This window comes from Toxotes jaculatrix, chromosome 7, assembly GCF_017976425.1.
Source record: "Toxotes jaculatrix isolate fToxJac2 chromosome 7, fToxJac2.pri, whole genome shotgun sequence".
NCBI classification, from domain to species: Eukaryota; Metazoa; Chordata; class Actinopteri; family Toxotidae; genus Toxotes; species Toxotes jaculatrix.
Genome location: NC_054400.1, coordinates 4243861 through 4269902, shown reverse-complemented (window position 1 = coordinate 4269902; position 26042 = coordinate 4243861). Strand labels below are relative to the sequence as shown.

General features: G+C 43.7%; 1 protein-coding gene across 14 annotated transcripts in view; it reads right to left on the bottom strand.

The window, feature by feature from the left end:
• The window catches only part of camk2b1 (calcium/calmodulin-dependent protein kinase (CaM kinase) II beta 1), a 66654-nt gene that overhangs the window by 23894 nt on the left and 16718 nt on the right, over positions 1-26042 (bottom strand). For 5 of the 14 annotated variants that reach the window (XM_041042321.1, XM_041042322.1, XM_041042325.1 and 2 more), the window contains exons 6-13: positions 17846-17918; positions 14307-14409; positions 13554-13637; positions 13300-13394; positions 11879-12001; positions 11615-11698; positions 10393-10435; positions 1789-1826 (exon numbers count right to left, since the gene is read on the bottom strand). In XM_041042321.1, the coding sequence (XP_040898255.1) occupies positions 1789-1826; positions 10393-10435; positions 11615-11698; positions 11879-12001; positions 13300-13394; positions 13554-13637; positions 14307-14409; positions 17846-17918 (643 nt within the window). Of the gene's footprint in view, positions 1-1788; positions 1827-7635; positions 7732-10392; positions 10436-11614; positions 11699-11878; positions 12002-13299; positions 13395-13553; positions 13638-14306; positions 14410-17845; positions 17919-22993; positions 23067-26042 lie in introns of all 14 variants that reach the window. The other 9 variants (XM_041042311.1, XM_041042317.1, XM_041042313.1 and 6 more) reach the window with 3 other exon arrangements.

Sequence of the window (26042 nt, the reverse complement as noted above, 5' to 3'; positions counted from 1 at the left end):
GGACAGACGTGTGGGTAAAGACCAGAAATACCCTGAAACCCTCATCTGCCCCCTTTTACACTCTTCTGAATGTGTCGGTCTGTTTTGTATAAGAATGCTACATGTGATATATTAACACACACACAGAGCGTGTTACCAGCGTAACCACGCTGAATGAAATGCTGAATGGAGTGGCTTTTGCGGGCAGTTGCTGTTGGCAGCGTGCGGGGCTGAGGGTGGTGTGTAGTTAGCGCCAGAGTGAGACCGCCTGCTTGCACCAAGCAGGTGCTACAGCTGAAAAACATCAGGTGCCATTACGCATTGATGGACCAGCTGGAGAAAAGGAAGGTGGAGAGGCCGGGGAGAGGAGGCCAGGGTCGCCGAGAGAACAAAAGGACATGTGGCGGGAAGAAAAAGGCGAGGAACAAGGGAAGAGGGAGGGAAGGAGTAAAGTAGGGACGGCAGCAAATGAAGAAGACGCCTTTAGAAATGGTTTGGGGCGAGTGTGTGTGTGTGGGGAGCCTGTTGCTAGGCGATGAGTGCGCCGCAGTGGAAGTAAGCGTCTATTTCTGTCGTCTGAGTTTCCAGGGTCCAGACTGGCAGCTATTCCTGGAACCGGAGTCACATTCCCTGCTGAACCGACTGAGCAGGGAGGAGGGGGGCGGGGGGTGGGGGGCACTCACACACACACACACTCACACACACATACGCACTGCTGCACATGCACATGAGCGAACCACACATGCGGACACCCACGCTTACGCACACTCTATGTGCAGGCATTCTAACACCCCCATTTGCGCTTTCATTCTCTTGACAAACAAATGTGATGCATTCACACACACACACAGCCACATTTACGTGTACGGAGACACACACACCTGTATGTCCACGTGTACGTGCACAAAGCTCTGCCAAACACAATGTACAACGCTGTGAAGCAAACGCGTTCATGTGCATGTACACCATGTTCCACGCTTTGTCGCACCACTATCGTGCATGCACGCTGTACATACAGACGCATTCATGGAAGCCGTGTGTGGGATGTGTTACTGTAATGTGTGTATGCACGAGCGTGGGATGGTGAGAGATCTTCATTAAAGGACGAGCAGGAATGTGGGGTTAAAGACCAGATGGGGTGAGCAGGAAAAAGGAAGCGCTTGAAAGAGGAGGAAGAGAAGAGAAATGGATGGATGAGAGGGAGAGGAAGTGATGAAAAGAAAAACGAACGGGGAGGGCCGACAGATGGTTACATTTAATAATGGAGATGGAGAGGTGGCAATAAGCTGAATAATGCCAAACCAAAATAAAGGGTGCTTTCAGAGGGATGTGCTACTTGAGGCTTGTGCACTGGCAAGCCACACGCAGGCTGATACATGCACATACACAAAAAACAAAACACGTACACAAACATATGTCTACAGACACGTGTCCACAGATACACACTCAGAGTAGGGCTGTGGCTTTTCACTGTTTTTTTCTGTGGATATCTTTACTTTAAACACCCAAAATGGTGTGCCATATGAAATCCAGCAGCCCTAATGCAACACAAGAAATAACACATCCAATGAGATCACGACACACACGACATGAGACACACAATTAATGAGAAACACACACATTCAATTGTTAAGAAACGAGAGCTACAGCAGGTAAAAGTGAGATTAGCCAGAAAGATGCAAACGGTGGAGCTGAGAAAAGCAGCAAAGAGGCTGAAGAGGAAGGAGTTTGTAGCTCCGGAAAATTAAGTAAAGGAGAGAAGAGAGAGAGGAAGGAGGAATACTGTGTGAAGAGTGTGATGGCCCTTACCTTGACATCTGCCTTTTTGTTGAGCAAGGTCTTAGCTGCTGCAATGACAAGCACAGGCAAAAATACTCAGTCAGAGGGGAAAATGAGCAGAAACAGGAAGGTACAGCAACAATGACTCACTGTTTATCAGCGATGCTCAGTATCTGCTACGTCTTTAACCTACATTAAAGCCTTCAGAGATCACATTCATTTGACTTTGTGAAATAATGTTTGCTATTGACCCCTGTAGGAAAATCGCAGTAGCTGTGGTAAGCGGATTCTCAAAGAGAAAGGACACCTTAGCACCTTCCTGATAAAGTGTTTATTTTACAGCACTGTAACTTGTCCACCTATGCAACCCTGCTACCTGCAGAAGTCAACAGATAGCAGGAATGGGTATGAGTAATCCATCAGTCATTCCCTCACAACCCGCTGATCCTCTTTCCGCACAAAAGCAGCATGTCCCTCCAATTAAGTTTGATTAATTTGGCAAAACTGGATTTATTTAAACCTGCGTGAGGCTTTTGTTCAGTTGCTCGAACAGACGTGATTGTAAAGCTGCGTCCAACCGAGTCGCCGTTTCCAGTCTTTTCAAACAACGTGGTGTGTAATTTCTCACAAATGATGGTTAGATCAAATTATGATGGAATAATCGGGTACTGGTGTGTGTTGCTATCCACGCATTCATGCTTTTTTCCTTCTAGTGATGATGTGCAGCCAAGATACCTTCTAAAAATAACAACCGTTTTGCCCCTGCCAGCAAATAATACAGAACCAAGCTCATTATGCAATCACACGATCTGTAAAGTAATTGAAAATCACTAGTTCCACTAGATAGGTGCATTAGAGTGATGTAAGGGCTTTAACAGATCTAAGAATGTACAGCCTAGGTCTCAAGGTGTTTGGTGCTAAAGACAAAATCTAGTTGTCCTGATGGACTGGGAACTATTACAGCGTTGCCTTCAAACCCAATACTCATCCCCATCTAATTTGTCTTACGAGTAGCTACACGGTACAGCGGCTTTCGTGTTCGAACCCAAAGCTTTGACAGTGAAAATAAAAATGTACTCCAGTTCATTGTTTCACATCGATTCTTGTGCCAAGGTCCCCTCGTGGCCGTGAGGAAGCCAAAACAAAGATGGCTGCCTCGCACGGCAGCCATCTAAACCCAACAGTAAGCCCTGCCTTGAGGAACTCTGTGGGGGCCTTATGGAGGATTAGTCTTCAGTCTGCTCTCTAATGAAGGGTAATGAGGAAGGGGGGGGTGAGGGAGGGGGGTAGGAGTGGAAGAATGATACCGTAGACACGGCCCTCTGATAAGTGTAATACCCATAATCCCTTACAACAGTGGAAACTGCGTGCAGACAACAGAAGATGGTCCGCAGGGCATTTACCATGACTGCACTGCTAAAGCAAGGTGGTCCGATTGCATTAGACAAATACATGTTCACCCAGAGGGGCCCCAGAGTAAGAGCCAGACTCTCTGTGATGTTAGTGTTGTTGGAGGCTGTGGGTGTGTCTGTGAGGATGTAGACAGAGGATTAACACTAACAAGACACCAGATTTTGACTTGGAAGTGAGATCGGACGAGCAAATTCAGTGTATGTTTCCTGATTAAAAGTTGATACCAAAAATGCCTCCACAGACAGGCTGGGATTATACAGCTCCAACCGCGGACACACGCACACCGTAAAAGGACTTCAGGCATACAGGAAGTAATGAGTTTTACATTCCCCATTTTGGTGGATTATTATACGTCTCCGGCAGAAATATTGTTTTGATTTCTCCATGGCACAACCTTTTTCTCTATTAAAGCAAGAAAAAGATTTTTTTTAAAAAGCGAAAGTGAAAACGTGTCCTCGTTATATCAGGACAGATACGATTTTCACGCACGTTGTTTACATTAGATTCTTAAAATTATCATTACAAAGTCTACATCAGGGTAGACTCCACTGATATGGAGTGTTACTGAAGGCATTACTACATCAAGGGGCAACAAGATCATTTGATGTCATTTGAAGACATCCATACTATGACTGAACAACAATAATCTGTCTGTTCTATAATAATAAGACGACATGGTAAAGAACAAACTAGCAAGATTAATTTGGTGAGGTAACAGTGCCTATCACTTGCCAGTTCAAGTCCCAGACTCCCCCCTCGCCCTCTCTTGCTCCCATAGATGTAATCCTTACTGGGACTTTTTAAAGGGGCTGAGTGCAATTTCAGGTCTAATCAGATTCAATCACATCAGCAGCCAGCCACATTACATAAAACACTATTTCTGGCGGTCTGGGATTTTTTTTCTTTCTTTCTTTCTTTCTTTCTCCCTGCCTCTTTCCTGTCTCTCTGAGCATGAGACATACTGTAGCTCCTCTCTGAATTTCTCACTTCCACTTCCAAACATGTTCCAAGCCAGAGAGCACTGGATTTTCAACAGAAGCCTGAATTCCATGACTGAGTTCTTAAGAGAAACAAAGGTCCAATCAAAAAGGGGGGGGGGGGGGGGGGGGGGGGGGCACTTCAAAGTCGAGCAGCGACCTGGAAAAAAAACCCCTCATCCTTACAAGATGACTTTTTAAGATATAACTTGGAGCGGGAGACAATGATCGAGGCAGACCGATAAAAGGGAGACACGGCATGTAGAATACATTACCACCGTCTTTTTGTCTGAGCTTTCTTTTTAACTTTTCTGCCTCAGTGATATTGTATCTCATGCTTGAAGTGAGGTTTGCATATTCAGCAGTCAAGGACGGAGCAAGAGGAAGTGATAAAGAAGCACTACATAATCTCGAGGGATGTGAGAGTGGCATGGATGTGCATGGTTTATTGTTGTGCTGTTCTTCCTCAGTCTCCTTCCAAAGGCTGGTTGTTACTGAGGAGAAGAAATGGGGTCAGAATAGTGTCAAGTTCACTCTCATATTCTCTGATGGCTTGGCAGAGAGGAGGAAAGGATATGAAAGGAGAGCAGAGAAGGAGAGTAAGGAAAGGAGGAATGAAAGTGATGAGCGTATTTCACTGTGTTCTTTCCAAATACCATTATTCTGTCAAATTGGAAAACTGGATCTTCTAAAAAAAAAAAAAAAAAAGTTGCTAAAAATGGCTTAGATTCCAGTGAGGAAGATGAAATCTCTGGGCAAACCTGAAAAAAAGTCAAAGGTATCTTAATTCAAACAGAAGGTGAAGAAGCTATGGGTGCTCCTTACCTTGCCACAAATTACACATGAAGCAAGAAGAGAGAGGAGGAGGAAGAGATTAAATCAAAAGCATCACTGATAAATTCCTGCTAGAAACACGCAAGATGCACCACTGCAAGAGCGAAGCAAGGATGGGCACGGACTCACATGAAGATTCAGTGGTGATCACACAAGCCAAAAGTCAGGTGCTGGACAGATTATTCCTGAATGAGGGCAGGATGAGGTCTAGGAGACGGTGATTGTATTTGTGTGCATGAATATACAAGATAGAGTCTCCGGTAAGCCAGTGAGGTAGAGTGAGGCTGATAGGGGGAGGCAGCCCACTATAAATATTTGATTGGACCCTAGTGGAGGCTGAGGGACACGGAGAGGACTGTGGAGTCCCACTGGGCCACAGAAACAAGGACACTGCCACTACTTCTGTCTCCTTAGCTCAATGCTAGACTGTCATGTGCAGCTCTTTGTCATTTATGCCTGCGGTGAATTTCTGCACGCCCAGAACACACACATTCGGTTGGGTTCACTTTCATTAAAGTGCCCTCAGAAGCGACTGCTCTTACAATTCACATGTATGCTACTGAGCAACTCGTCCAATGGTTCTAATAAACAGACCTAGAAAGATGTCGGCAACATACACTGTAGGTCTCCAAAAGAATGTTTTGGCATTTGACATTTTGGGTCTAACAGCTTTAATATTCTTCAAATAAACTTTTTTTTTTAAAAAAAACAGCTACCATATAAAAGCGCAAACAGCCTTTTGCAGCAAACGAGATCAGAGAAGATGAGCTCATGGGTGAAAGCAGTCAAGGATGTAGCACGCTAGATATTTCTCTGACCCAACAACAGCTAAAGGCAAGTAAATATTAGATTTACATTTGTCGGGGGCAGAAATAAGTCTCTCAGGGGATGACCATGTTGTTCTGCGTCAGCTGCAAATGTAAAGAGGCAACTGTTTGCTATTAAGGTCAGCCTCAACATGTTCATATGGCAACAGGATGTCAGTGTTGCAGCAAGTTTGATTTTGAGACCCTCTAAAAATGGTCTAAATCAGTTTTAAAACTTTCAGAACATCAGCTGTGGCTGTCGCCGGTTTCTTTTGAAGTTGAACAGTGTGTTTCAGCAGAAGGCGAAGCAATTTTTTTTGCCTTTTTGCCAATTGTACAAGTTTGATCACCACACAGTCTGTTTAAAGATTTGACAGTCTGAAGATTCACCACAATCACCCGGCGAGCCAACCATAGAGATGATAGCTGCAAGATAGCTAGTAACGGACGCACTGACTGTGTGTGTGTGTTTGGGCTCAGGTCAGACTTCAAATTCACCAGAAACTTCAGCTCTTTCTGTAATTTCTCTTTGGTTTTTCCTCATCTCTGCACGTTTATACCTAAAGCCCCCAGATAAGTGATCATTTTTTGCTCAAGCTGAAACATTTTCAACTTGTGCAGGCAATTTTTTTTCATCAACTCGTAACGCCCCGGGCAAAATTGCTCCTAATCATACATTTCCATTGACTTTGCATTGCTTGGATTCTGAGCATTGAACGTCTGAGCTACATTTACAGTATGTGGACTATGTAGAAGCTACAGCTCAGCTTACAGCTCAGTCACTGGGCTACTATGATGTATCCTCAATGCATGAAAGGATAAATAGCAAAAATAGAAAAGCCACAGCTGCGAGGGCTTTTGACTTCATGAGAACCAGCCCAGTCTTGCATCTTCCGCAGTGTTCACCATGCACCACAATCCCCCAATGTTGCAGCGCATGCACCAGTCCAGTGCCCCATGCAGCATTCACCAACAGCTCCCGGGCAGTTCCATCCTTAAAATTACAGGGGTGAACTTTCCAGTGTCATTGTCAGACAGAGAAAAGAAGAGAAAGGGAAAGAGGAGTGAGGAGGGGAAAAGTGAGATATGAAATTATGGTGGAAGGAGGGAAAGTGGGAGTGGTGCTGATGGAGTTGTAGAAAAATATGAGGTGACCTGAGAGACAACAGTGTCAAGAGGTGGAAATGACAGAATACATGAAAAGGAAATGGGGTAAAACGGAGTGGTGATGTGACAGAGGTGAGGTGACAGAAAAGTGAGAAGAAAAAAAGAGACAGATCTGCAGATTGGCTGAGTCGAGGCCATGCTCTGTGGTGGTTTCCAGAGATGAAAATGAGAGGATGAACGTGGGTCAGCGGCGATGACAGCGCAGTGATAGGTGCTGCAGCCAAAGTCTCAGACGGGAGGTGACAGAAATGGTGAAATGGGAAATGACAGCAGTAGCTGGGTTTCCATTCTTCATATCATTTCAGAATGATGATAAAAACATTACGTAGGTAGATGTAAATATTCACGATAACATCTCCATTAATGCCGAAAATTTCTGATTAACACTTGACACTTAGTTCTATTTTATTTTTTGCGTGCATCACAATGTTGCACAAAACCTGCTCAATGGAAACATAGCTAATGCTGCTGCGGATGAGTTGATGGAAGGTGTAGTTAGCACTGTGGTCAGCCATCATGCTCTGAGCTCCCATGCTGAGGAAGGAGGGAGGGAGGAGGCAGAGAAAAGTGAAAGAGGGGAAACAGAAGAAGAGGAAGAGGAGGGATAAAGAGTAAAATACAGCGACAGACAAGGGGGAGGGGGAGAGGGGTGGCATGCCCTGGGTGAGCCACCATGCTACCTTGTTCCACCAGCCCTGCGGTGGTGCCGGCGGCTGCAGCCACCGCTGCTGCGGCCGCAGTGACAGAGGCTGGAGCGGTGGTCTGCCTGCTGCCCACTGTTAAAGAGTCCAATACCCAGTCACACATGACGAAATACAGTAACAAGGCAAGGAGGAAGGAAAGGAGAGACAGAGGTGAACAGGAGCAGGGGGTAAAGATGGAGAAAGGGGTGGAGTGACATTTAGAAAGAGGGGTAAAAGAAAAGGAGGTGAGGGGAGGTGGTGAGTCAGAGACACAGCAGGAGGAAGATGGGCAGGGTGGGGACAGAGGGAGAGAGAGAGAGGGTGAGACACACAGGGCTCATTAGTTTAGAGAAGTGGGATTAATACAAATACACAACAAACCACTGACATTATTTGGCTGTGACACAACCACTGTCACATATGAATCCGCTGCTCTGGCTGAAGGCTCACCAGAGAAAAACATCAGGGAGAGAATCAAACCTTCACTCTCATCTGAGACTCTCTGACGCTTGAATTTTGTCTCTACGTATACCTGAAAACAGCGTTATTGTTAGGATGATGATGATGATGGTGATGGTGATGATGATGATACAGGATTTAGTCAGCAGACGTTAATATAAATGTTAGATTTGCTCACTGACCTTTATAACTGTCAGCTAAAGGCACTGTGCTACTATTTTACCTTGAAGGAAATTCAACACATTTAAAGCAAAGCGACATATGATTCTAAAATTTAAAACTTTATTTAAACCTGAACTTCATCTCTGTAAACCTCATATGGAATGACTACCACAAGACATTACATCAGCATATGGAGGCAAATAGAGCCGCCTCTGTGCTAGCATAAGGACGATGATGCACTGAGCTGTGTAACAGATGATTCATAATATATGATGAGAATATAGTAACCCATTGCATAAAGCACTGATGCTGGCTTTTGCGCTGATGCAATGTGCCACAGCAACGTCTCACTGAAGGTCTGCCTCTTATTTTTATACTTTGTTTAGCTGATGATTATTATGGATTACTGCTTCCTAAGAAACGGAAAGAGAGCAAGAGAAAAAGGTGATGGTGAGAGAGGTGACACAGCCAGGCCACACACCTGGGTCAGTGTGTGTGTGTGTGTGCGCGCGCGTGTGTGTGTGCGTGTGTGTGTGTGGGAGTTAAAGAGCTGGGTGTTCAGTGGATGTTCAGACCACTTCCCATTGCGAAGCTTACAGTGTCAGAGCGGCAGCTGTGAGTCATGTTTACTGAAGCAGCAAGCTCACACACACACACACACACACACACACACACGCAAACATCACTCAGACACACGCATACATCTATATATGCAAAACACACATATACTGTACTTGAACACAGTACAACCGAACACAGTAGGTTTGGATTCCCCCAAAAATATGACTCCCAAAGTCGAAGGTCACCCATTTTACAAGTTGTCTTAGTCCAGACCTAAAAGTTCTTGCATACTAATTCTGACTCCTTGCTGCTTGCTGGTGAGATTGTTCATTGACGACGAGCTGTCATTTCACTGACCACAATAGTGCTGAAAAGGTCTCTGATAAATCAACTGATAAATCATTTTTATGGGGAAATCTTGAATTTTTGAATCTCGCTGTTTATAAACTAAATTAGGAAAAAGAGGTTTGATTCCTGACTAAAGAAAGTAATTTGTGAAAGAGTCTCTGAGGCACAAAAATGTTGTCTACTGTCTAGCTTAAATTACAGCAGAGAATTTGAATCCATGTTAAACCTTTGAAAAAGTGTCATCTAGCACAGAAATATACACAAATACAAGGACAAGTACACAGACACAAACACGTCCACGGCTTGCTGATCAAATTCAGTGTTTCCCCGTGTTTAAAATACACAGCCTAAATTATTTTCAACTCTATTTTTACCACTTGTGCTTCACATTCAAAGGGCTTGGGTGTTGAACTGTCATGCAGTGAGGATATTTACAGAAAAGTGTGAAAGCTTGGTATAGTTACTGTCAGCATGGAGCTTTCGAATCAGCTCAGACATCAGATAATGAAAACGGGCGGAAAACAAGGCGGTTGTGTTTAAAATAAGCTAAAAATCTGACAGCTGACCTTTGCTGCTCAGTTAGTGTGAAAATTAAAGCTTTTGGGTCCCAAATGTCACTTCAATAAAAATGAGGGAAACACTGAAGTTGCACTGAGATGAAATGAAGATGTGATTTTGCTTGCTTTGAAATCATGCTCTGTAAACCTTATAATAAAATATATCTCTTCGGTCAAAGGAGACAACTGGATCTGTCACTGAATGTTTACTGTTACCAGAGTTTATAAGGCACATGCCACCATTTTGGCTGAAACTCTGATTGTGTCTCTTATGTATTTCCTACTTTAAAATGACACGCCAAATACTCAGGCCCCTTGTAGGCCTTAAAGGTGGCTGGAAAAGGTTTGCAGAGGCAGCGATCAGCTTGGATCCTCAGCAGTTACATTGGATAAGTCAGGTTTGAGTGAGTCCCTAAGAAATGGTGGCATGTTCTTCAAACTAAACTGACAGTAAAAGATTTTCTTACAATAAAAAAAAAAAAAACATTTTGGTCCCCCCTCAGTCCTTAAGTATTTGCATTTATCAATATAATTGGCATGCAGACAATAAAATCCCTGTATTTAGCATTTCTACATAAACTACATATTGACTGACATTGGTTCACAGATATGAATGGTGGGTTTACAGCAATGGGGGATACATGAATTATGTCCAGGCAACACTTACCAGAGAAATTTCGAGAAACCAGCATGGTAGTAAGAATGGCCCCCTGAGAAGAAAACAAACAACAGGAGCATTTTTATACAAATAAACATCCATTTAACCGATCTCTGTCCCTGAATGATGTATCCTGCAGTCGAGAAAATTATATTCAAGGGATTTACAGCTTTCAAGTTTGCTGCTCAAAACAATTTCTGTCAGTGCTAGATATGATTTTGGAACATGTTTATTTGTATTTGTTAGCTGCAGAGATGACGCCCCACCGTCTGACTACACTGTTATAGCAGCTCCAGTCAGATCCTTTTAAGCTCATGTAAAGAAAAAAAAAAATCACATCAGATTCACCTTTACAGTTTTAGAGATGTCAGTCTGTGACATTAAATGTTGCTCCAGTTGTCTGATCAAAAGGTGTTTCGTACTTCCTCTGTTAAACCCACTTTCTCTCATCCTGTTCTGTCTAATTTTGTTAGTGACTTTATAACATTTCCTAAGATTTTTTCAAAAGATTTTTAAACGGGGTTTAGCACATAAAAGGCCTCCGGCTGATATATGATTTGTTTTGCACAATTCAACAGATGATTTTTGATTGTTTCACTTGTGTTTAAAATATTATAGTGTGTAATCCATGTGCTTTTATAAAATTCTTGCTCTTTGCCGTGGATCTGAATGTCCAACCTTGCCAGGGTCCATTTCATTTAAAAGGCGAAAAGCCCGAGACAACTGGCTCATGCTGATGACATGTCGGTTGAATGGTCCAACATTTGCCTGTAGCCACCTGTGTTTCTGCTTCCAGTTTCCCATGTGCTGGTATTTGAGCCATGCCAAGACTGGCCAAAAGCAGCAGGGTAACAGTTACATACTCCACCGGCTAAGCTGTTGTATCCACACAAAATGTCAACAATAAATCAGCATAGAAAGGAAGCTACGCATGTAGGAAAGGTGGGAGTCTGTGAGAAAGCATTAATACATATGCCCTCTCCATTAAACATATTTTTATATTTTATAATTCAGTCCATTTTGCTGATAATTATGCCTTGAGTGACTTCAATCTGATTTTAAATGAACAGATCACAAACATTATGGGGAAAAAAAAAGTAGAGTGTAAATATCTCTTTGCAATGCTTTGGGGACTCCAAAATGATGGAAAAGATATTACAGAATAAAGCAGCTTTCTCCTGTTTTACAGCAGAAGAGGAAGATGTGGGAGGAGGTGAGCTTGCAAACAGACCTTGAGTTTCCTCCTGGCATTGAATTTCTTCAGGCACTCCACGGTCTCCTGTCTGTGCATCATAGATGCCACTGTGGATCGTTGCTGGGAAAAGGAAGAGCAGGAAGAGGAGAGGAGAAGGATGAAGAGGGCAAACAGAAGGAAGTTTAGGAGGGGCGGGAAGAAAAAGACAAGAAGAAATCAAAGTGGGCGTCCAGCAGCTTAACTAGATGTGTGGAAAAATAACAGCCGTCTGCTTGTCCGTCCCAAGCAGGGGACACTTACGCAGACCCATGGGTGCTTGAGGGCCTCCTGAGCAGTGATCCTCTTGGCTGGATTGATGGTCAGCATCTGGTTGATCAGGTTTTTGGCCTCTGGGGTGACTGTGTCCCACTCTGGGGAAGGGAACTGGAGGGGCAAACAGAACCACACATCTTCACATTTACTGACAGGATATCTGACGTCCTCTGTCACGCGTACCATTTACTGCATTTGACATTTGTCTCTAACATATAGAGAACAGATAAAAGCTGCACTGTCTACACTGCCCGGGATGTTGGCAGTGCATTTTACCCACAGTGCACCACGTCCCCCCCCGATGCTGTTGGTGTGTTTTCCAACAGCATCAGAAGGCCAGTCCGAGCACAGCCCCTGGCAATTTGTTAAGAATTTTTTAAGCCCATCAGGTCCTGTTGTGTTCAGGCATAAATGTCGAGGTCTTTGCCCTGTGAGCCCAGAATCACTGCCAGAGAGTCAGTCAGCCTCTCTCTCTGCTTGGCATGGAGCTGAATGTGATCTAAGGTGAGGCTCCCTCTCTTGCACCCCCTGAAATATGAATGAGGTGACTGAGTTACGTAACCGCTGCCAAAAAGGAACGAGGGCAGTGGGAGGAGAGGGGAGGGCATTACAGCAGGAGGGGAGACATGAGAGAGCAGGAGAGGAGAGGGGAGGAGAGGAGAGGAGAGGAGAGAAGAGGAGAGGAGGGGAGAGGAGAGGAGAGGTGAGGTGAAGAAAGGAGAGGAGAGGAAGGGAGAGGAGGGGAGAGGAGAGGAGAGGAGAGGAGAGGAGGGGAGAGGAGAGGTGAGAGGAGAGGTGAGGTGAGGTGAGGAAAGGAGAGGTGAGGTGAAGAAAGGAGAGGAGAGGAGAGGTGAGGAAAGGAGAAGTGAGGAGAGGAGAGGTGAGGTGAATAAAGGAGAGGAGAGGAGAGGAGAGGTGAGGTGAATAAAGGAGAGGAGAGGAGGGGAGAGGAGAGGAGGGGAGGGGAGGGGAGGGGAGAGGAGAGGAGGGGAGGGGAGGGGAGGGGAGAGGAGAGGAGATGAGAGGAAAGGTGAGGAGAGGTGAGGAAAGGAGAGGTGAGGTGAAGAAAGGAGAGGAGAGGAGAGGTGAGGAAAGGAGAAGTGAGGAGAGGAGAGGAGAGGAGAGGAGAGGTGAGGTGAATAAAGGAGAGGAGAGGAGGGGAGAGGAGAGGAGGGGAGAGGAGAAGAGGGGAGAGGAGAGGAGAGGAGAGGTGAGGAGAGGTGAGGTGAATAAAGGAGAGGAGAGGAGGGGAGAGGAGAGGAAGGGAGAGGAGAGGTGAGGAGAGGAGAGGTGAGGAAAGGAGAGGAGAGAAGAAGAGGGGAGAGGTGAGGAGAGGAGAGGAGAGGAGAGGTGAGGTGAAGAAAGGAGGGGAGAGGAGGGGAGGGGAGAGGAGAGGTGAGGAGACTCACATCGTAAGCCCCAGCCTTGATCTGCTGGTACAGCTTGTGCTGGTCCTCGTCCCAGAAAGGAGGGTAACCCACCAGCAGGATGTAGAGGATCACCCCTGAGACACACACACACAAAAACACACACAAAAAAATACACGATTTGTTAGAAAATGTGCTTCAGTGTGTTTCCGTCCTTGTGTATAATTATCTATGACATGCCACACAGTATGTGCGTTAAGTGTGTAAATAAGTGTGTCTCTCTCTGTGAAACTCACCGCAGGCCCAGATGTCCACAGGTTTGCCATATGCCTCCTTCCTCAGTACCTCAGGGGACAGGTACCCCGGCGTGCCAGCAAATCCTGCAGTAAAAACACACACACACACACACACACACTACTGATTGACATGCTCAAGGCAACAGATAAAAGATAATCGTCATCGAGCTAAGACCTGTTCATCCACACAGAGGACTGAGATCTTACTGACGGGTACTGACGTTCGTAGTGGAGATCCAGGTGAGATATGGAAGTGTGCCGCCACACTACTAATCTGAGACTGATCCAGCAACAGAGTTGTCGTTGAAAAGATGACAAAGAAGTGAGCAACTTTGTCATTAAATAGGATGCAACTCTCGCATCAGTACTATGCCAGCTAGGTAGCACCGGCAACGTCACCTAACATTTCAAACTAAGTGTCTATTATATGGTGCATACTGTACATCTCTCCTCTGTAGTTCCTCTTCCTTGACCACACGAGGGCGGACACAAAGAATAACTGAGCATAAACCTGAAATTAGGGAGATGTAATCTTATTGTCATATAAACCTTCCATTGATCCACTGAGTACTTTCTCTACCATTTTTCTCAACTTGACTGCAAAATTCTTAAAGTTGTTAAGGAGCTTGAACTTTTGCAAATACTCACCATTCTATCACTACAGTCATTATGAGCCCCTTTATAGCTTACACACGTAGGTAAACACGTAAGTGAGATGTGCATGTGATTCACTCGTGCATCTGCTGTACCTACCAAACCAGGCCTGCTGATCGCCCTGCACCTCGATGGCCAGGCCAAAATCGGCCAGTTTCACTGCGGCGTTCTTGCATTTGCTTGCCAGGAGCAGGTTCTCTGGCTAAAGTGAGGGAGAGGAGAGAAATAAGGTTACCACACATTTTGAAATGAAGTGTACAAAAAGATAGCTATGCACGCACGTCTGCAAGTCTGTAATGGGGTTTAATACAGTACATACAGTCCAAACACAGACATAGATTTAATTTAAATAAAACTTGCATGGGCACATAAATGCTATGCAATGAAAGTTAGTCCACATTGCAGCAGCGTTAAACTCAGTCAGTCTGCAGTGCTTTCTCGTCCTAGCCTCGTGCGGTGTGCTGTGGTCTATAGGCTCCATCGCTGTGGCCCAGATATTGCAACCAGCCTCATTATTCTCTGTCAGAGGAGGGCTCTAATAATGGGCTGCTATCCCCACCGGTCCCCTGCTCTCTCACGTTCTCTCTCTACATCTCTCTCCATCTCACTTTATCATCGCCTCTGTTAAAGAAACTGGCAATTCTGAATGACAAATAAAGCACTCTGGTGAGAAGTTTTAATAAAAAAATATATATAAAACACTGTGACTTTTTTCATTAACTGATGTCCATGGTATTGATAATGTTGGGAACAAGGTAACCCATATATTAATATATCTATGTCAAAAGCCTAAGCGCTGGACTAGGCTTGACAATCCTAGATTACCCTTACGCTGACCTCCAGTCCAACATTACATTAAAAATAGTTTTAAAAAAAAAAGTTATTTGGCTCAGCCCATTTAAGATTTATCACTAAAATTATATCTACCTTTAGAGCAGCTCTGCCCCCAAGAATTGTTTGTGTATTAAACTAAAATACCGACCTGGGTTTTCATCTGAAATCACAGTTCATGTTTGGTGTATGCAAAGCACAGTTTTAAAATGCAACTACCTTGTTTTGGTTAACCTGAATATTAACTGAACAGAAGTCCACTGAGTGTTGTTACTCGTAAGAACTTTTCTGATGCCTTTCAGGGAATAAAGTAAGTCTCCTTAATGCCACTTACACAAATCTTCCTTCTCTTCTAATTAGCTAACGTGGCTGTTTCCTGAAACGCACCACGCTGAACAGCAACACCGGAGCTACCTTGCAGCATGGAGAGAATGAGGACATTATATTTAGGCTGCATTTCTGTCACTGCCTCCCCTGCATTGCAGCAGCGTGTCTTAGCATCCTCTGCCTTCCTCCCTCTGCTCTCTCCCCTCAGCTAATTTGTTTAGAGGCAAAAGAATTCTGTGTATTTAAAGCACAGATACTTAAAAGTGAGCTTTCATGGGCTTTGAGCCCATAAGTAAAAGAGAAGGAAATGACAGAGAGAGAGAGAGAGGGACTGTGAGTGAGAGAACCAGTAATCCTAAGGCTCTGTGCCTGCCTCGTGTCATCACATTCTCCCAGCTCTACCACTTGGTTAGGCTTTACTCTTTTGTAAAACGGGAGAGTTAGAACTTGCCAACACTGCAGCAGTAAGATAATCCGTGAAAACGGATGTGGGTGGAAATTCTGATGAAGCAAGCGCTTCTTATCAAAAAGGTGCATAAACACAATGCAAAACATCCAGGCCGTGAGTTCAGACATAACAATCGCCATCACTTCTTGACACTGGCGCTCCTCCCCTCTCCATCTCCGTCTCTTCAGCGCTCACCAACACTTAAGACATGTACACGCAGCTGAGCACACAGACGACTAGTAACTGCTTTGTTTGGGCAGGGAGAGAGGGAGGGTGCATGGAAGACAGAGAGAACTGTTTTCGAGAGCAGGTCATGAGTGGGTGTTTCAAATGGAATGATGCCCAGCTTTTCTCGCTTCCTTTCAGCTTCCCTGACTTTAAAGGATCTGGAGCCGCAACGCCATTCCGGGCTAACTCCTTAAGAGAAAGTTGCGGAGATCTAAACTTCCAGTTAAAGCAGACTGTGGCAGTGTGGAAAGAGAAACTGGATCATTTTACCTGGATATAAACAGACCTCTGGGAATTTACTCATGATTTACTCAGTTTGTGAGAAGAGCTTTTCTATAAAATTCCTAATTAAATACAATAGATAGCAATTTGTTTTTTTTCCCTGTTTTTTTTTTTGGCACAGATATAAATCCGTTCACTGTGTTGTCATCTCATCTGCCATAACCCACTTCCTAATTTGAGGGATCTTGTCACCCAGGCTGTCCTCAGTCATCACACTATGACCTATTGGATGAAATGCTCCACGACGCTTGGGTGTGAAACCAGATAGGCGTGTCGGCTAAATAAAGAAAGAGCCACAACAGTTCTGATAAACACAACACGCCTTTGCTGGAATGCTGGGACTGACATTTGCATAGACGAGGTGCATCACAGAAGATGCGACACCGACACAGGCATGCACACAGAAAAACGCTACCGGGTACAAGACGAGACGAGACAGCAAAAGGACTGGAAGCAGTTTGATTTCTATCTGTGGTTTGGGGGACACATTTCCACAAGCACTGCATTAAGCCAAATTTTAGTCGTTAGTTCAGTCAGCAGTCACATTAAACAAGGCTGAGTTTCAGTTTCTTGCTCAGTAAAAAAACCCTTGAGAGCAAAGCGTAATATGAACCACATGACATACGTATAGAAGTCTACAAAAGACATCTATTAAGCAATCCAACAGTTCGAAGAAACCAGTTCAAAATTAGCAACTGGCTCTCAGTTTCCACCCCTAAAAAAGACTGTGCTACCAGCCAAAACAAATGTCACAACACCATGAGTTAATTGATGGTCGTTTACAGAAAAGGAACTGTCATGTTCGAAGCACTGAGGGTCATTAACTCATGTACAGAGGCAATGAAAACACACAGGGTGTCTGATAATCAATAGGGAACATCTCGCTGTTTGACTCGTAAATGAACCAGAGGTCAGGTTAAGTATCCTCCTGGGCCACCTTAGATCGATCCATCGACCGAAAAAAAAAAACAGGGTCATCTGAGCAATGACTAAATCCAGTTCCAGAAAGATTAAAGAGTGGAGGTACTGGTCAGCCAGGGTGACCAGCAGGGCATGCTTGAAACCTCCGACCTTCCCCAGACTGGGGGGAAGTGGTGTTTACACAACAGGAAAAGAAGGTGGAGGGTGTGTGTGGCAGAACACAGCCACAGAAAGGTCGGAGGTGGTATTTGACTTGTCTCACAGTTACTACTGTGGCTATGAGTAGGTAAGGGAGCTTTGGCCTGACTCTGAATGGCTTTCTACTTATACAACCAACCATTTCATAGACCTAAATAGTATTATGTAGAGTGAGTAATACAGAAATTATGTTTTAATCAGACTTCAGGAGGAAAGTGATGGTTCAAACCCCTCCCTGGTTCCTCAGGACTTGAAAGTGACATTATGTCCTACAACATCACAGACAGTTTCCCATCAACTTATCAGACGTACACAGACTACACAAATAACACACCCGCAAACCCCCTTACACAAATATATAAGCACACTTTCAAGGGACAGCAAGGTGATCCCCATCACTCACCTTCAGGTCCCGGTGCACCACGCCCATTTGATGGCAGTGAAGCACCGCCTCCAGGATCTGCTGGATGCAATGACTGCATGCAAACACCAAGGGGGGAGGGGGGGGCGCATGTTAGTCTGAGCAGCGCTACAATCCCGTGCACAGGCCAGGGGTATGGGGGAGGAAAGGGGAGGGAAAGTGGGGTGGGGATGAGGGGTAGAACAGGGGTTCAAAGGGCTCTCCTGTTGCCGAGTGTCACACTTTAGCCTTGCATTGCCTTTGGCTGACCCACAACTAAGAACACACCAGGTTTTACTTACTTTACTCCCTACTACTTAGCTACATGTGCTAACTTAGCTAACCATTGTGTGGCCCCAATTTTCAGCCTACTGGGATATACATTTCATAGACCACTGACATTTTCTGTGATGTGCATCACCATAAATCACAAAGCTGACGCACAAAGATGGGCTGTGTGCTTATTTGCTCTTCCACGTTGAGCGCCCGATAGAAAAATTGAGTTTAACATTTAAACGACTTCTGTAGGTGCGCCTGAACTCTCCACGGCGCACACGCAGTGTCGTCAGTCACCCTCATCAGGGAGGTAGTTGGAGGTTAGCTGTAGTTATGGTTTGGAAGGTTAAAACTGTGGGTGCTCTGCAACAGAAGATTCCTTTGAGTCAATTTATTCTGCAACTAACCAACGGACAGACTCTAAGTTCTTCTCTGTGTGTACTCTATTCCTTGCCGATGAGCGTATCCATGGACATGCTCATCCAAGAAACATTTTACTGTTCAGTTGGCTGCAGGTGGATTCTAGATACACCACCTCCCTCCATGTTTTAGCCAGCGGGGCCTTGGCTGATGACAGAGGGTGTGAGAATGTGGCTGGCCATGGGGGGGCACAGAAGGCGTTGATGAAGGAGGCAAGGGAAGGAGTGAGTCATTGTGCAATTAATAACATTTAAAAGATGTGTGTGGGACCAGTGCCATGTCTACTGCCAGCTGACCTGGCCTCTGCCAACAAGAGCTGTCACTCTGATGTCAGTTAGCCTCCCGACATCTAGAGTCAAAAATTGTGATATATATATCACAATATATATATATATATATATATCACAATATATATATATATATATATATATATATATATATATATATATATATATATATATATATATATATATATATATATATATATATATATATATATATATATATATATGACAGACAACACATACATGTGTGCATAGGGCCATGTACATTGCCTGGGTCCAGCTATGGGAGGCACACACGCACACGCACAGTTGGGGTGTTGCATGTGTGAGGATAAAAGCCTGGCTGTGCATGTCTGTTTCCTGTGCACTGACTAGGTCAAAATTCATCAAAGTTCAGAGGGAGGGGCGTTTGTTCGTGTGTGTGTGTGTGTGTTTCTGAGTGCATTAAAACAAAAAATAAAATGAAAAATCCTCAACCCTTAACTGTTGTGTTTAACATGACTGCATTTCTAAATATTGATCGAAAATGCAAACCATGACTTGATGACTTTACTGTCATCGGTAAAGGTGCTTAAGGTCATAAAAGCAGAGGAGGCTGCAAAAGCTGAAAATTCACAGTTGTTTTGCTTTTCTCATTTTATTTATATTCATTTCCTGGTTCAAACACTCAGGTTTGAACAGCTGTGAATTGATTTGTCACAGACAGAAAAAAGCTCTGAATATGAAAAACTGCTGCTCCACCCTGGGTAAGTGACAGGTCATTAGTCAAATCGACCAGTTACAAATGAGAGAGCAGCAGCTTGCCGACCTGTGCATCGCTGAAAAGGAGGAGTGAGGGCTAATAAATGAGCATTCGTGTGTGTATGGGTGAATGAGATGTGTATGTGATGCTACGACTGTGACAGTACTGATTTTTTTTTGCAGCGCTGTGATTGGACAACATGCCCCAACAGTTAGACAGCTGTCATTTAAGTCTTGAATCACACGCTGTGCATTTGTTTTTGCCGTACTCCTGTTTCCAAGGTCAAAAAATAACTTTTATGCTTGAGAATGAATTGGCTTTAGGGTGAAGGTTTAAAATAACTTGCAGAGAGCTTTTACTTTGAAGTATTGATTTGTAGTGTTATGCTTGCATTAAAAATAAAAATTTAACTTGCAGCTGCAAGCGAAGGCTCAACCATCAGCATACAGCTGATGCTTGTGGGATTTTACACACATTTACTTTACACCGTGTGCCATAGTTCACAGATTGCCATAGCAACCACATCCGCATGGATTATTTCTTGTGTGCGGCCTTGAAGTTTTCATTATTTACGCGGTCATCTTGATTTCACTTGCATCTCACAGAAAAACCTCCTCCATCCCAGCATCTTGGACTTGTGTGAGAAAACTCTGAATAAACTGTGGTGACTTTTAACCGCCATCTGATGTTTTATTTAATACCAGATGCTTCCCACAATAAATCATTTTCATGATTCAGTTATATATAGATTTGGAAAAATGCGACTATCACAAAAAATTCGGTCTCTTGCAACTTTAAATGATCCCAAGATTTCTTGTAATCAAAGCAGGGTTTCTGCAGCGTTCAGTGAAAACCACCTAAAGTATTTTTGAAGAAACCTAAATCAACAATTAAAACCACTAGATGCTGTTTATAGGAGGCCATTTTAATCTTAACACAGGACCTCGAGGGCTGACGTACAGTAATAGGAAGGAGTCTGGCCAGTCTGCGAAATATTATAACATGAGAGAAACAAGAGAGAGGGAGGGACAGAAAGTGAGAAACAGAGAGAGCGAGAGAGAGAAAGATGGACTGGCGTGGCTGTAAAGTTCAGGGCTGTAAATTAGAATCCTGTGTCTTGTTTCTAAAGGTCTCCCCGTTAATAAATACTAGGCAGGTCACATCTACAGCCCAAATACACACTTTGTCAGCTGTTGAGCGCAGTAACCTGCAGCATGAGAATCCTGCTCATGTGCCTGTGTTTGTATCTGCTGCTCAGCAGAATGAGGTCATCCCAAACGTTCCCCTGCGTTCAAGTTCAATATTTTTTGTATTTTAAAATCCGTTCTGCAGAGTTCTCTTATCACCCTCTTGTTTAAGTATAAATCTCTGAACTTTGGGTGCAATTTGCAGTCATATATACTGTGCAGCTAAATCCTAACCGTAAGACAACAGCTGGCTTTTTGAGCACTTTGTGTTTAAGTAGTGTTTCTGTGCATGTACTGTGTGTTTAATCTGCTGCTGCTGCTGCTGCAGAAAAAGCTATGTTTGTTCACAATTCTGTAGCAAACTAGCAAGTTTCCCCACTTTACAGTATTCTTCAAAGAGGAACTGGATAATTAGGTCTACAGTTTACTGCCACAAATGCACCATGGTACTTCAAATGATCCGGTCTTGTTTTTCACACTGTGACAACAGAGTGTGCGACGGCAAATTACACGTTGAACCTGTTTTGTGAATTGTCCATTTTGGAGAAGGTGTTTTCTGTGAACTGATAAATTGCTTTATTACTTACTGTTGTTTTATCTCCTTGAACGAAAAGTACATTGTAAACAAAAGGAACGGCTACAAATGCTTTACTTACAGCAAATGGTTTAATAATGCTGTAGTTACTAAATGTACGTATCCGTATTATGCCGACATTACAAATGCAATGTTGTAGTGACTTAAATCACACATTTACAGTTAAACAATTTTATATTATGTTTATATTTTGTTGATTAAGCCATAAAACTATATTTTGACACATTAAAGACGTATTTTCCTTTTGTGCTTTTTATGTTTATTATATGAATAATTAGATTCGACTTTAGAAGCTTAAGCTTTCTCCACAGAATTACTTGTAATACAACATTCATTTCCAGTAGCTGCAGATATTGTTTGAGTATTAATAACCATTGCTATAAGATACTAATGAAGGCCTGTTGGCTCAAAGTAAAGCCCAAATTGAGGGCTGCAGAGATGTTCAAAACGGTGATTTGGTGACTGTCATAGAACAAGCAGTTTTTTTTCTTTCAGAGAAAAAGCCTTCATTTTTGCTTCCTCTTGCCATAAAAGATATTTCTCATTGATCATAGCAGTGTGACAATACACAACACTGAATTCTATAAATCATAGGTGAGAATATATGTAAAGAATTTATAAATGTGTAAACTGAGCGTGCGTAAGTGGCTTCAGCCTCAGAAAGGGAGGAAGTGCTGCTTCAGCATTAGCTGAACAGTAAAAAGTAGTGAATCTCTGGACCAGAGTGAGAAGCAGAAATACAACAGCATCCTGTGTAACTGTCCTGAGGGATTACTGTGACACTGTTGCTGGTTTGAGTACTGACTGACTGACTCCCCTGAGGTAAAATTCAGGACTGAAGATAAAAGCATCTTCATACACGAGCCACCAGCTCAGAAGATGCTTATAAGAATATCATAAGACACAATAAATCTTTAGTGGTTTAAATGAATCACGGTTCTTTTGTTGTGCTTCTTATCTCCTCTATAAAGACGTACTGAGGTTGTCTTGAGAATAAAGGGATCAATATAATAAAATAAACAATTCAAAGCCAGAGAGAGGGAAGGAGGAGGGAAGGAAAAAAAATCAATGAAGAACACAGTAGATATAACTGTGGATGTTTAAATTAGCCTGGTGGGGCAAACTGATTCATGGGCATGTGTAAACACTGGATATTTATTATACCTGCATACGGTTGCGTGCTCACTGGGGATGACTGTGTGTGTGTTTGTGTGTGTGTGTTCAAGGCTCATTCACTCATTGATTGATCTGGTTGTCAGTCAGTGCAACAGGAGCTTTTGTCATGTGGTTGTTTGTAAAATGACTGAAAAGAGGACGGGGGGGGCGCAGGGTGGGTGAGGCAGGCCTGGGGTCCCCCACGTAAAATCAAAAATACAACACAATACAATTAAAAAAGCAAAAAAAGAGGAAACATGAGAGCATACCGAGAGACATGAGAGCATACCGAGAGACAAGTCGGACAGGCGGACATCAGACGAGCAACTGACAGCGACGACACGAACAGACGAGACGGAGGAGTAAGGAAGGAAGGAAGGGAGTGAGGGAGGAGGAAAGGGGACGGAGGAGGAAAAGGAAGCAGGCAAAGGTTGTGGGGAAGGGGAAGGTGAGGGGGGTGAGGGATGCAGATGCTCCTCTACATATACTAACCTTCAGGTCCCTGTGCACTATGTCATGTTGGTGAATGTGATGGACACTTTCTAGAATCTGATGGATACAGTGACTGTGAAGACAAAACAGAGAGAGGAGGGACGGTGGGGAGGTGGAGGGTGGAGAGTGAAAGGGGAAAGAAAGACCATAGGGGTGTACAGAGGGGGATGAAGGTGGAGAAATGGCAGGGAGGAGGGTGCGGGAGAAGAAAGAGGATGCCAGGTGAACAGAGTGAGGAGCAAGGCCAACGTGAAATGAATAAGACAAAATTAAAGATGAGAAAACGACAGGTTAGAGTAGAGGAGGCCAAGTGGCAGAGATGTCAGATGTAAGGAGGAGGAGGAGGAGGAGGAGGAGGACAGAAAACAGGCGGAAGAGAAGAGAGAGGAGGAGGAGGAGAGGGAGATATATGCAGATAGAGATGTTGGAAGGGGAGGGGTGGGAGGGTGAAATGCGGGTGGAGGAGACAAAAACGTTTCGTTTTGCTTTTTTAAACATGATGAAAGACAAGAGCAGCCACAGCAGAACAATCTGCCAGACAAAAAAATCACAACAACACTGACAGAGGAGAGGGGAGGAGAGGAGAGGAGAGGAGAGGAGAGGAGAGGAGAGGAGGAAACCAAAAGAAAAAAGTGACAGATTGTGAAAGAGGAGATAGGAAGGTGTTGAAGAGCAAAGAGAGATAAGAATACATGAAAGAAATGGAACACTTATGTATAGGATGAGCCTGAATCATAGAAGACTGGTGGGCTGATGCCAGGCTATTTTTCCATCACTGAAAGGAAAACACATGAGTGTGTGCGTACTATAAAGAGATACACGTACCTACCTCACTCTATTGTGTGTGTGTTTCTGTGCGTGCGCGCGTGTGTGTACATTTAAATGTGTGTGTATGCAGGCCTGGTGCAATGAGAGAGTGTAATGTGCAGAATATGTGACTAATAGCAGGCGCAAGGAGACAGGCAGCCTGCAGGATCCACACCCACACAGTGTCTAGTGAGTGGGAGGACTGAGAGAGAAAATGAGAGAGATATATGTGCATGCTTTCTCATAAAAACACACACACGCACACACACACAAATGGAGAAAATAACACTACATGTACACACAGCTTATAATGTGACGCTCCTCAAGCTTAAAAGAACATTTTCTGAGGACTTCCTACTGACTTCAGCTCATTTCCTGATCTGAAACCTAAATCTGTATCCAAACATAACAAGAACCTCCTTCTATCATTAATTTTATTTGTTTCATAGCTGAACACTAAGGAGATAAATATTCATTTGACGGCGACAACCATCGCTGGGCTCAATATTGCCCTTATTTATAACTTTAAAGAACAATGCAGCTTAATGCAGCTGAAAATCTTGTTTCTGCTGACCTCCGCTGGTTCAACTTCTCACCTTGCTGCAGTGATATAATTTACTTCAGGCTGTGAAATTACTTTAGGTGTAGTTATAGGTACAGCTGAGCACACTTCTGAGCATACCCTACATCACTCTTTAACCTTAGACCCCAGCTCTCGTCCTGAGCTAACTTCAACAGAAAGTTTAACCTGATTTTTAATCCATAGAGCTGTCAAAATATTTCTCTAAAGGCTAGGCAACAAATTATAGCATAGATGCAATGAATTTATCTTTGTCCACGAATGGCGTAGTCCCTCATCTGCACCAATCAGAAACAAATGCTGCCTTTAATTGCAGCTCTTCCTTAAAGCCAGCGGGTCTCATTTGTTTTTTCTTTTTAATATTTTTTCAACAGTGTCTTCCACATTGTTCATGATGGACGGATGAAGTGACATGGAAACACACAGTTATTAGTAGCTATCATAAACGATATCACTGTCTACTCCCCATTCTGTGTTTTATTCTTCCAGGAAGCTCCTGCCTGACTTAGAAAAGTGGTTGGGATCCACAGAGAATAACACACACTCTCTACTACCAGCCCTCTGTCCCATTACACACACCTCCTGCTCCTGTTGTTAAAGCTGACTTCTTCTCTTACTGTGGATATAAAATGAAAGTGATTGGAAGCTTTACTGGATGAGTACATGGACACATGGCTTGACCTGAGAGTGATGCATTGTTTATGGTATTTAGAAACGGGAGAGCGTGTCCATCCCACTCCTTTGTTCGTCCATTTCTGTGTGACTCCACTATCTCACAGTCCAAAACCATTATGTCATTCCAAGGGAGTTGTCTGTTTGTGAACTCCTGGTGGGGGCAAAGAGGGAGAAAAGTGCAGCCCTCATCACACTGGCCAGAAAATGTGACTTGCTCAGCACTTTGAGCTACAATGTCCCACTGTTCTCCGCAGGAAAGTAAAGTGATATTCAGAGGAAAATCAAATACAGAGCCAGTCTGTGTGTCAAGAGTCTCGCCCTCTCGTATGTCTGTCCACGCCTTCAATACTAAAATACACACTGTATTGAAATAAAGCAAAAGAGGACCAGAGTTTGTTCAATCCCGGTTTCCTGGAATGTTTTCAGTGCCGTGTGACAACTGATATATAAGCAAACAAAAACAACACGATAATCTTGTGAAATATTTAACATGCAAACTAAAGCATAAACTATCCATGGCAGTGTATCAGAGAACCAAAGCTGCAGCAACCAATATTTTAGCTATAAACACACCAGAACAATATGGACTCTTCACTTACAGAAGTCGGTCTAGTCTTTGTGGTGCTGATGGTATCAGGAGATAAAAAAAACATCTCTAAAACCTACACCATCGATATGTAGGTCTAACAATGACCCCGTGCATCAAGCACTAACCAGACTTTAACACTAAATTGTGGAGCACGATCTGCACACAGAGTGCATGGTTGCATCTCTCCACCCTGATCCAATATCTCGGCATCAGTTTCTAAATAGATAAAGACTCAGATGGTTTTTGTCAGGGGTTTGTAGACTAGTCCTAAAAGGTGTCTGAATATTAGAATATTACTTGCGAACACATTAGAACAACTTCATAATTCAGAAGTGCTGTGCTGTTTGCTCGTCAGTGAGGAAAAATCTCTGGACTGAGCTTTAGGTGTAATTTACTCT